Consider the following 13,023-nt stretch of genomic DNA (forward strand, 5'->3'; position numbering starts at 1 on the left):
TCCAAATCATTGATATATATTGTGAACAGCTGGGGCAGAAGTATTGATCCTTGCGGTACCTCACTAGTCACAGCCTGTCAATGCGAGAATGACCCATTTATTCCATCTTCAGCTGCTTCATCAATAGCCTTTCATTCATCATAAGGTCAGAAGTGGGGAGGGTCACTGATAATTGCAGTACCCATTCGTAATTCCTCAAATAATGAAGTAGTCCGAGGCCACATGCAGCAATACCCGGACAACAGACAGTAGTGGTGAACAGATGTTTTTCAACAGGATGTAAGTATGTAATGGGGTCCCCCATAGATTGATATTTGGACCATTGCTTTTCTTATTATTTATGTTATGCTCCTTTAGGTACAGGGATTATAATTTTGAAGTTTGCGGATGATGGCAATATAGTAAATAGTGAACAGGATAGTAGCAGACTTCAGAAAGATATAGACAGACTGGTGAAATGCGCAGACAAATCACAAATGCAATTTAATGTGGATAAGTATAAAGGGATGCACTTTGAAAGGAACAACATGGAGAGACAGGATAATCTAAATTTTGAGTCAGGTGCAGGAGTAGAAGGACAGGGGGTGCAAATGCATAAATCCTTAAAGATGGCTTTGTAACTAGGGGCATTGAATACTAAAACAAGGAAATCAAGCTAAATCTTTATAAATCACTGGTTAGGCCTCAGATGAAGTCCAGTGTACAGTTCTGGGCACCATTCTTTCGGAAGGATGTCAAGAAAGGGCACAGAGGAGGTTTACCAGAGTGATATCATGGATGAAGGAGTTCAGTTATGTGAAGAGATTGGAGAAGCTGGTATTGTTCTTAAAACAAAGAAGGTTAAAGGGAGATTTAACAGTGACATTCAAAATTCTGAGGGGTTTTGATAGAACAAACAGTGAGAAACTATATCTCCTGGAAAGTAACCAGGGATCACAGATTTAAAATTGGTAGAAGAGCTGGAGGTGGAACGAAGGGCAATCTCTTCACATACAGGGTTGTTAAGATCTGGAACTCACTATCTGAATGGGTCATGGAATCAAATTCCATAGTAACCTTCAAAGGGCAATTGGGCATTTACTTGAAGAGGATTAATTTGCAGGATTATGGGAAAAAGCTGGGGAGTGGGACTAACTTGGATAGTTCTTTCAAAGAGATAGTATGGGCCTGAGGGGCTGAATGGCCTCCTTCTGTACAGTAAAATTGTATGATTTTACAACATCCAAGCTTGGGCTGACACTTGGCAAGTAACAATCGTGTCACACAAGTGCCAGGCAATGACCAACTCCAACAAAAGAGATTCTAACCACTTCCCCTTGACATTCAGTTGCATTGCTATCACCGAGTCCCCCACTTACAACATCCTGAGGGTCACTATTGACCAGGAACTTAACTAGACTAGTCATATAAATACTGTGGCTATAATAGCAGGTCAGAGGCTAGGAATTCTGCGATGAGTTACTCATCTCCTGACTCTGCAAAGGCTTTCCACCATCTACAAGGCACAAGTCAGGAGTGTGATGGAATGCTCTCCACTTGCATGGATGAGTGCAGCTCCAGCAACACTCAAGAGGTTCGACAACATCCAGGACAAAACAGCCCGCTGATCAGCAACCGATCCATCACCTTAATCGTTCACTCCCTCTGTCACTGATGCAACATGTCTGCAGTGTGTACCATTTACAACATGCAATGCAGCAACTCCCCAAGGTTTCTTCAACAGCATATCATAAACCCACAAACTCTACCACCTGAAGGCCAAGGGTAGCAGGTGCATGGGAATACCACCACCTCCAAGTAACACACCATCATGACTTGGAAATATATCGCCTCTCCTTCAGCATTGCTGATAAAAATCCTGGAACTCCCTGCCTAACGGTGCTGCGGGAATACTTTCACCACACAGACAGTAGCAGTTCAAGAAAATGGCTCACATTGATCTTCTCAAGGGAAATTAAGGATGGGCACTAAATGCTGGTATTGCCAGTGATGCTCACACCTCATGGGTAAAACATTCAATAAATTATTGAGGACACAACCTTACAATTAGTTCTAGGCCATTTAAAAAGGATTTCAGGAAGCACTTTTTCATAAAAACAGAAGGAATAGGAGCAGAAGTAGACCATATGGCCCATCGTGCCTGCTCCACCATTCAGTATGACCATGGCTGATCTTGGGCTACAACTCTACTTTCCTGCTCACTCCCCACATTCCTTGATTCCCTGAGAGACCAAAAATCTGTCTATCCCAGCCTTGAATATATTCAACAATGGAACATCCACAACCATCTGGGGTACAGAATTCCAAAGATTTACAACTCTTGAAATTTCTCCTCATCTCAATCCTAAATGATTAGCCCCTTATCTTGAGACTGTGCCCCATATTTTAGATCCCCTTTCAGTATCTATCCTGTCAAGCCCCTTCAGAATCTTGTAAGTTTCAATATGATCACCTCTCATTCTTCTAAACTCCAGAGGATATAGTCCCAATTTACTCAGTCTCTCATCATAGGTCAACCTTCTCATCCCAGTGACCAATCCAGTGGACCTTCACTGTACTGTCTCCAATGAAAGTATATCCTTTCTTAAATATGGAGACCAAAACTGCACACAGTATTCCAGGTGTGGTCTCACCAAAGCCCCGTACAATCGTAGCAAGACTGCTTTATTTTTGTACTCCAAATGTACACAAAGGGTAGTGGAAATATTGAATTATTTCCTACGAAAAGCTGTGGATGCTGGAATGATTGAAATTTTCAAAAGTGAGAGCAATAGATTTTTGTTAGAGCAGGTATCAAGGGATATGGAGCTAAGGCAGGTAAATGGAGTTGAGGTACAGACCAGTCATGAACTAATTGAATGGCGGGACAGGCTCAAGGGGCCCCACTTTTGTTCCTATACATACAATACCTTATTTATTTATTCAATTGACCAATACTTCAAAAAAAAATTCAAACTGGTCTTTGACAAATTCATGTTGTCTATCCTTGATTGGCTCATGAATTTCTAAACGCTAACTTTTTCTGGGGTAGAGATTGGACTTCACTGCACCCTATTTATAGGCATAAAACAGGCCCAGCAGGGATAATTTCATGGAGAAATGTCCTTCACCTGATCAGTGGCAATGTCATACTGGCATAGGCAAGTGCCCAGGTGATGTAACATTCAGTCTGTTATCTCTATAATTGACTGGCCTAATGCCTGTTTCAAGACCTCAGCATCATCCGCTGTGGGCTAAACAGCGGCCAGCAGCAACAACCTAGGTTTATCTATTTATTTATTTTAATTGTCCCAGAAGTGCCTGTGCTGAGATTTCATCTCGCCCCCATAAGGGGATGCTGAGCAAAGACTGTAGTGCCGCTACAGACATACACCAACTCAGCCCACAACAAGAATTTAATCAATAACAAATAGCTGTCTGATTGTGAAGACTGTAATTCTGTTGATGATCATAAACAACTTGATGACTTGTTCAGAATTTTCATATCAAGTTACAGACAGACAGATTCCTATCATTTATCTACCTAAAGGTTACCTCTTTTGAAAGTGGATTTTGTTTTCCTTTGGAACAAGGGGAGCAGCACTTTGTTGACAGGTTGACACTTCGTTGGAAAAATGACGTTACTTTCGTTTAATTTTTTTCTTTTCCTGCCTTATTTCTACTAAAGAAAGGATTGGACAGTTCAATGAATTTTAATTGAGGAAAAAAGCATTAGCATCAATGAATTAGAACTCTGTGAATACAGGGATCACATGTAAACTGAAACTTAAAAGGGAGGTGCATGATAACATTAGGGTGAACAATGCTAAAGAATATAGAAAGTGCAGTAGAGAAATAAATACAAAAATTAGGAAAGCTAAAGGACTAGCAGATAACATAAAGTGAAACAGTAAGAATTTTTTAATAAGCATATAAAAAGTAGAGGCATGGTTAAACAAATGGAGAGTGTTTAATTGTGGAATACGAAAACATGTCAGACATAAAATATTTTTTAATAACGAAAAGTCATTGACCTAAAACATTAACTCTGTTTCTCTATCCACAGATGCTGCCAGACCTGCTGAATATTTCCTGCATTTTCTACTTTTATTTCAGATTTCCAGCATCCGCAGTATTTTGCTTTTGTATTAAATATTTTGTATTAGCTTTATAAAATGATGAGGGAAAATGCAGGTGTACTAAAAGAGGGTACAGAACAATTGTTAGAGGCAATTGTAGATAAGGAATTGCTTCTGAAAAAATACAACTTAAGTCCAAGGAAAGAGATCACAAAGGAGAGGTTTTGCACCAATTTTTCAATTTTCCATAAATTTGCAAATTGGAGAGTGACTCTACCTGAATGCACTCAACATTCACAACAAGAAAGATGATTTAAAGGCCCAAGTAGAGGTAAATGGCATGATCTAATTTCCATAACAGAAACGTGGCTACAAGGTGACCAAGACCGGGAACTGAATATTCAAGGATATTTGACATTTAGGAAGGACAGGAAAAAAGGAAAAGGAGGTGGTGTTGCGCTGATAATAGGGATGGGATCAGTACATAAGTAAGGGAGGATCTCAGATCAGAGGAACAAAATGTGGAATCTGTTTGGGTGGAGCCAAGAAACGGCAAGGGGCAGCAAACATTGGTAGGAGCTGTTCATAGGCCACCAAACAGTAGTGGTAGTGTGGGGCATGGTATTAATTAGGAGATTAGAGAAGCATGTAGCGTAGGTAATACAGTAATCATAGGTGACTTCAATCTGCATATAGACTGGGTAAACCTAATGAACACTAATGCTGTGGAGGACAAATTTCTGGAGTGTGTTAGGGATGGTTTTCTAGAGAAGTATGTTGATGAACCGACTAGATAACAGGCTATTTTAGATCTAGTATTATGTAATGAGAAAGAGCTAATTAATAATCTTGTTGTAAAAGAACTTTTAGGGATGAGTGACTGTAATATGGTAGAATTTTACATTATGTTTGAAAGTGAGGTAGTTCAATCTGAAGCCAGGGTGTTAAATTTGAACAAAGGAAATTATGAAGGTATGAGGGGCAAATTGGCTGAAGTGGATTGGGAAAATACATTAAAAGATATGACAGTACATAGGCAATGGATAGTCTTTAAAGAAATATTACATAGTTTACAGCAACTATACATTCCTTCAAGGCACAAAAACCCCAAAAGTAAAGGCAGTCAACCATGGATAACAAAGCAAGTTAAAGATTGTATAAGATTAAAAGAAAAGGCCTATAAAGTTACCAGAAATAGTAGTGAACCAGAGGATTGGGAGGATTTTAGAATACAGAAAAGGAGAACAAAGAAACTGATAAAAAAAAGAATAGAATATGAATGTAAACTAGCAAAAAATATAAAAACAAACTGTAAAAACTTCCATAGGTACATAAAAAGGAAACATTTGGCTAAGACAAATGTGGGTCCATTACAGGCAGAGTCAGGAGAATTTATAAGGGGCATAGAGAAATGGCAGAGAAGCTAAATGACTACTTTGTGTCTGTCTTCACTGAGGAAGATACAAGAAATCTCCCAGAATTAGAGATCCAAGGGATTAGGGAGAATGAGGAATTGAAGTAAATTAGTGTTAGTAAAAAAGTTGCATTGGAGAAATTAATGGGGCTGAGGGTTGATATGTTCCCAGGACCTGATATTCTACATTCCAGAGTGTTGAAAGAGGTAGCTGTGGAGATAGTAGATGCATTGGTGATCATCTTCCAAAATTCTATAGATTCTGGAGCAATTCCTGCAGATTGGAAGGTCGCAAATGTCAGCCCATTATTTAAGAAGGGAGGGAGAGAGAAAATGGGGAATTACAGACCTGTTAGCCTTACATCAATCGTTGGGAAAATGCCAGAATCTATTCTAAAGGATGTGATAACTGGACACTTGGATAAAAATGATCTGATTGGGCATAGTCAATATAGATTTAGGAATGGGAAATCATGTTTGATGAACTTGTTGGAGTTTTTTGAGGATGTTACGAACAGAATTGATAAAAGGGAGTGGATGTATGTAGTATACTTGGATTTTCAGAAGGCTTTTGATAAAGTCCCCCACAGGAGGTTGGTTAGCAAAATTAAAGCACATGGGATAGGAGCTAATATACTAACATAGGTTAAGAACACAAGAACATAAGAAGTAGGAGCAGGAGTAGGCTATTCAGCCCCTTGAGCCTGCTCCCCCCCACATTAAATAAGATCATTGCTGATCTGTCCCAGGCCTCAACTCCCCTTTCAGGCCTGCTCCGCATCACTCTCGAATCCACGAGATTTCAAAAATCTATCTACCTCCTCCTTAAATACACTTAGTGACCTAGCCTCCACAACAGTGCTGTATCTCTAAATCTAAATCTAAATCTAAACTCTCTGAGGTAGAGAATTCCAGAGATTCACCACCCTCTGAGAGAAGAAATTCCTTCGCATCTCAGTTTTAAATGTGTGCCCCCTTATTCTGTAACTATGTCCCCTAGTTCGAGATTCCCCCACCAGTGGAAACATATTCTCAACATCTACCCTGTCAAGCCTCCTTAGAATTTTATATGTTTCAATAAGATCACCTCTTATCCTTCTAAACTCCAATGAATAAAGGCCTAACCTTTTTATTCGCTCTTGATAAGACAACCCCTTCATCCCAGGAATCAGCCGAGTGAATCTTTTCTGAACTGCCTCCAATGCTAGTATATCCTTCCTTAAATATCGGGACCAAAACTGTGCGCAGTACCCAGGTGTGGCCTCACTAACACCCTGTACAGTTGTAATAAGACTTCCCTATTTTTAAACTCTAACCCCCTAGCAATAAAGGTCAAAATTCCATTTGCCTTCCTAATTACCTGTTGCACGTGCATGCTGACTTTCTGTGTTTCCTGTATAGGAACACCCAGATCCCTCTGTACTGCAGTATTTTGTAGACTTTCTCCACCTAAATAATAATCTGCCTTTTTATTCTTCCTTTCAAAGTGGATGACCTCACACTTTCCCACATTGAACATCATCTTCCAGGTTTTTGCCCACTCACTTAACCTATCTATATCCCTTTGCAGATTTTTTGTATCCTCATCACAACATGCCTTCCCACCTATTTTTGTATCGTCAACAAATTTGGATACTCTATACTCTGTCCCTTCCTCCAAGTCATTAATATAGAGAGTAAATAGCTGAGGCCCTAGGACCGATCCTGTGGTACCCCACTAGTTACGGCTTTCCAACCTGAAAAAGACCCATTGATCCCGACTCTTTGCTTTCTGTGTGTTAGCCAATCCTCAATCCACACCAACACATTACCCCTAATACCCTGAGCTCCTATTTTGTGTAATAACCTTTTATGTGGCATGTTATTGAACGCCTTCTGAAAATTCAAATACACTACATCTACCGGTTTCCTTTATCCACTCTGCTTATTATATCCTCAAAGAACTCTAACAAATTTGTCAGAAATGATTTCCCTTTCATAAAACCATGTTGACTCTGTTTGATTGCATTATGTTTTTTTAAGTGTCCTGCTATTTCTTCCTGAATAATCGACTCTAGCATTTTCCCAATGACAGATGTTAAGCTAACTGGTCTATAGTTTCCTGCTTTCGGTCTCCCTCCTTTCTTGAATACGGGTGTCACATTTGCGGTTTTCCAATCCACTGGTACCTTCCCAGAATCCAGTGAGTTTTGGTATATTATGACCAATGCCTCTACTATCTCTGCAGCCACTTCTTTTAAAACCCTTGGATGCAGACCATCTGGTCCTGGTGACTTGTCTGTCTTTAGTCCCATCAGTTTGTCCAGCACCTTTTCCCTCGTGATAGAGATTGTTACCAGTTCCTCCCTCCCATTTACACCTTGCTCATCTATTATTGTTGGGATACTTATAGTGTCCTCCACCATGAAGACCGATGCAAAATATTGGTTTACATGATCTGCCATTTCCCTATTCCCTGTTATTAATTCCCCAGTCTCATCCTCTAACGGTCCCAGACTTACTTTAGCTACTCTCTTCCTTTTTATATACACGTAGAAACTCTTACTGCTTGTTTTTATATTTCTTGCCAATTACGGATTGGTTAACAGCAGAAAGCAGAGAGTAGGAATGAACGGGTTATTCTCATGTTGGCACGCTATGACTCGTGGGATCCCGCAGGGATCAGTGCTTGGGCACCAGCTGTTCACAACATATATCAATGATTTGGATGTGGAGACCAAATGTAGTATTTCCAAGTTCGCAGATGACACAGAATTTGGTGGGAATGTGTTATGAGGAAGATGCAAAGCAGTTTCAAGGGGATATGGACAGGCTTAGTGAGTGGGCCACTAGTAATGTCCACCGTAGACATTTAAGTCTGCATCCCTCAGACTGAAGGGAGCAGTGATGAGGGCTATATTAGAGGGAACAACTGAGTGAGAGAGTATGTTTATGACAGGTAGGTTAGTGAGGATAAAGTCAAGTAGATTATCTCCTGACATTGGTTCCCTCACTGCCTGACATAGACCAATTCTGTCAACTATGTCCTTCAGGTTAGCAGTGATACAGCTGAGCTATTCTTTGTGGCGACACTGAAATGCCCAACCAGAATAAATTCTGTGCCCTTGATATAGGATTAAAAAAATTCCGGATAGCTGAACAACAGAGAAGCAGAAGAAAAATAAAATATGTGTACACTATCAAGATGACAAAAATCTTAAATGATGCATAATATCCATTCATACACAAAACTTGATGTTAGCTATCAAACGTTAAATGTTACTAGATGATAAACCATTAATAGTAACTAGAGAATAAAATGTAACAAGATAAATGTTTTTGGAACCTTGACTGGAAAAGATCAAACTCTGAACAATACAAACCAAACAAAGTTCATGCAAAACGAAGTTAGAGCAGTTTTTAAAATTTCATCAGCATTCCTATTTCTACCCTTGATAAACTGAATATCCGAGTCCTCTCCGTTATATCATCGTGGATATCCCTGTTCCCTGTGCCCCAGTGAAATGGCTTTAAGATTCCTATCAAATCCCTCCATTGTTTACCATTGGATTTGGGATTACTCTCCAGTCATGCATCCCAACCCAAACTGGGTTCCTTTAATTTTAGACAATGCTTTTTTTGCCTCTTCCACTCCATCATCTGGGGTTGATCTTTCTGGAGCTCCCTTCCGAAACTTTGCCTTGCTACTCCTCTCCTGCCTTTCAAAAGCCTCTGAAAATCAGACTGCATCTTCGGTTGCCCCTAAAATTCAAGATGTAATGATGAATTTGTATAAAACTAATAAGAGCACACTGGAGTACTTTGTGCAGTTCTGGACTCCACAAAATAAAGGATTTTGAGGCAATGGAGATGGTACAGTGTAGGTTCTTGAAGACGCTGCTTGGTTTCTGCAAATACAAATTCTGAGACTCACTTGAAAAACTGGGACTGTTTTCCTTAGAATAAGGAGATGATGGAACGATTTGGTAACGGTTTAAAATTATGAAGGGATGAACAGGGTCGATAACAACAGATGTAAGGTCTCAGACCTGAAACATTAACTTTGTTTCTTTCTACCTGACTTGCTGAGCATTTCCAGCATTACCTGTTCTTATTTCAGATTTCCAACATCCACCGTATTTTGCTTTTGTTTGAGATAACAGCAGACTATTTTCAGGAGTTGCGGGGATCAAACAAGAATGTACATAGATCTAAAATTAAAGGCATGAGGTAAAGACAGAGAGCAGGATAATTTATTTTACAGAAGGTTGTGAGGCTGTCAAACACACTACTGGAGTTAGTGACTGAAACACAGACCACATAATAGGAACATTGTAAGCCTGATCTGTACCTCAAATCCACATGCCGAGATACACATACTTTGAAAATTTCAATTGACCTAGAATCCAAAGCTTTTTGGGGAGTGTTTCAAATTTCCACTGCTCCTCTTGTGAAAAAGTGATTACTCATTTGACTCCTGAATGATTGAGCTCTAATTATAAGATTGCGGCCCCTTATTCTGGATTCCCACACCAGGTTAAATAGTTTCTCTGCGTCTCCCTTATTGAATACCTTTATCATTATCAACACCTCTATTAGATCACCCCTCAACCTTCTGTACTCAAGGAATACAAACTAAGTGGTAGAAATTGTTACGTGTTCTGCTTGTTCTTTGGCTGTAAAGTGCACGCAAAGCATACTAAGTCAGCAGTGGGACATCCTACAGCCAATCTGCACAGGCAGTGATCCAACTGCTCAATTCAGAGGATTCTGTTTTGAGGTGTTTTTCAGTTGAGTGACTAAATTGAAAATTCCAAACCGAGATGAAGAACATTGATCCAGGCAACTAAAAAAAAAATTGCTTGTAGGATGTGGAAAGAAATGGATAAGATAGCAGTCCGTGTCCATATACAGTAATACTGGACAACATTCCGGCTTGTGTTGATAAGTGGCAAGTTACATTCGCGCCAGGCAATGGACATCTCCAACAAGAGAGAATTTAACTATCTTCCCTTGACATTCAATGGCATTACCGTTGCTGAAACCCTCACTATCAACATCCGGGGGGTCACCATTGACCAGAAACCGAACTGGAACAGCCAAATAAATACTGTGGCTACAAAAGCAGGTCAGAGGCTGGGAATCCAGCGGCGAGTCACTCACCTCCTGACTCCCCAAAGCCTGTCCACCATCTACAAGGCACAAATCAGGAGTGTGATGGAATACTCTTGACTTGCTTGGATGGGTGTAGCTCCACCAACACACAAGAAGCTTGACACCATCCAGGACAAAGCAGCCTGCTTGATTGGCACGCTATCCACCACCTTCAACATTTACTCCCTCCATCACCAACGCACAGTGGCAGTAGTGTGTACCATCTACAAGATGTACTGCAGCAACTCACCAAGCTTCCTTCGACAGCACCCTCCAAACCTGCGGTCTCTACCACCTAGAAGGGTAAGGGCAGCAGATGCATGGGAAAACCACCACCAAGTTCCCCTCCAAGCCACATACCATCGCTGTTCCTTCACTATCGCTGGGTCAAAATCCTGGAACTCCCTTCCTATCAGCACTGTGGGTGTACTTACACCACATAGACTGCAGCAGTTCATGAAGACAGCTCACGACCACATTCTCAAGGGCAATTAGATATGGGCAGTAAATGCTGGCCTAGCCAGTGATGCCCATATCCTGTGAAAAAATAATAAAATAATTATTAACTATCATTGGATGATCTGAGGGAATTAACGGCCAACCACATATTGTGAAACTGGAGTCACATGTAGGCTTCCGTTCCTGAAGGACATCAGTGAGCCCGTTACATTTTCACAATAAACCATCAGAGTGTATGGTAATTTTCAAGTGCCAGCCTACATGCTACCTGATTTTCCTGAATTCAACAATACAACTTTCCACAGTTGAATTTAAACTCAAATTCTGGGTTGCTAGTCTCGAACCACTGATACTGTACCAAAAGAGTTCAAACAGCAAGTGAGATGTTATGAAATGATCAAATCAGTTAGAAGTACAAAGGAAAGTTAAGCAGACTTTACTCTTGAAAAAAAGTTTGCAACGCTAAGGGTTTACAATAAATAGTGCTAATTATTTCCAAGGGGCAGTTAGAAGCATTTAGGGGAGAGAGATAATAGGGTTATGGGGAGACAGGTAGAAATCAACCATAAAGATGGGCCAAATGGCTTTTATTGTATTTGTTCATAAAAAAATCTTATGAATGAAGAGGTAAACCATTATCCAAAGTGATGAAGAGTTCTTAATGACAGTAGGAGCATAGTGCCGACAAACCCTTTCCCCTCATGCTATATGATGAGCTGGTTGCTACATCTCCACTAAAGAACAGTTGTTTGGAACAAAACGCCTAAACTTTCTGGGATTTCTTCATACCTGTGGTGATGAAGGTTCCTTGTTCTTTCTCCGTTTTAGCTTCTCGCCAATCTTAAGCCGCAATGTGCTCAGCACAAGCTCCACAACTCCGGGCGAACACTGGGCGACCTTGCGAACCACGTCCTCGGGAATGTAGAAGTTGAGTCTGTTGAAAACCTTTCTGCGTTAAGAATAAAATAACTTAAATTTTCAACCACACAATCAATTCCACAGACAGCCTGAAATGGTGGTGGAAGCAGATTCAATAATAACTTTCAAAAAAGTATTGGATAAATACTTGAAAAAGAAAGCAAAATGACTGTGGGGAGCAGGGGAGTGGGACTAATTGGATAAGTCTTTCAAAAGTTCAGCACAGATATGACAGGTCAAATGGCCCCCTTCTGTGCTGTCACATTCCATGATTCTACTGCAGCCACCCACATGTGCCAGGCTAAATACAACTGAGCTGCTTGATTGCAGATGCTTGGAAAAATGTTTTATTCATTGATAGGATGGGGTGTCGCTCGCTAGGACAGCATTTATTGCCCATCCCTAATTACCCTAGAGAAGGCGGTGGTGAGCTGCCTTCTTGAACCGCTACAGTCCATTTGGGGTAGGGACACCCACAGTGCTATTAGGAAGGGAGTTCCAGGATTTTGACCCAGCGACAGTGAAGGATCAGCGATATAGTTTCAAGTCAGGATAGTGTGTGGCTTGAAGGGGAACTTGCAGGTGGTGGTGTTCCCATGCATTTGCTGCCCTTGTCTTTCTAGGTGATAGAGGTTGCGGGTTTGGAAGGTACTGTATAAGCAGCCTTGGTGCATTGCTGCATTGCATCTTGTAGATGGTACACACTGCGGCCACTGTGCGTCAGTGGTGGAAGGAGTGAATGTTTGTGGGTGGGGTGCCAGTCAAGCAGGCTGCTTTGTCTTGGATGCTGTCGATTTTCTTGAGTGTGTTGGAACTGCACCCATCCAGGCAAGTGGACAGTATTCTATCACACTCCTGACTTGTGGCTTGTAAATGGTGGACAAGATTTGGGGAGCCAGGAGGGGAGTTACTTGCTGCAGGATTCCTAGCCTCTGACTTGCTCTTGTAGCAACGGTATTTATATGGCTGTTCCAGTTCAATTTTGTCAACAGTAACTCCTAGGATGATGATAGTGGGGGATTCAGATCGTAATGCCATTTA

The 13,023-nt window shown here is 40.8% G+C and overlaps 1 protein-coding gene across 2 annotated transcripts in view; it reads right to left on the reverse strand.

The window, feature by feature from the left end:
* LOC137368318 (sperm flagellar protein 1-like) overlaps positions 1 to 13,023 on the reverse strand; it is a 99,989-nt gene that overhangs the window by 45,535 nt on the left and 41,431 nt on the right. The window contains exon 3 of one of the 2 annotated variants that reach the window (XM_068028718.1): positions 11,854 to 11,998. In XM_068028718.1, coding sequence (XP_067884819.1) covers positions 11,854 to 11,998 — 145 coding nt within the window. Of the gene's footprint in view, positions 1 to 11,853; positions 12,014 to 13,023 lie in introns of both variants that reach the window. The other variant, XM_068028717.1, reaches the window with a different exon arrangement.

This window comes from Heterodontus francisci, chromosome 1 (assembly GCF_036365525.1).
Source record: "Heterodontus francisci isolate sHetFra1 chromosome 1, sHetFra1.hap1, whole genome shotgun sequence".
Classification (NCBI taxonomy): domain Eukaryota; kingdom Metazoa; phylum Chordata; class Chondrichthyes; order Heterodontiformes; family Heterodontidae; genus Heterodontus; species Heterodontus francisci.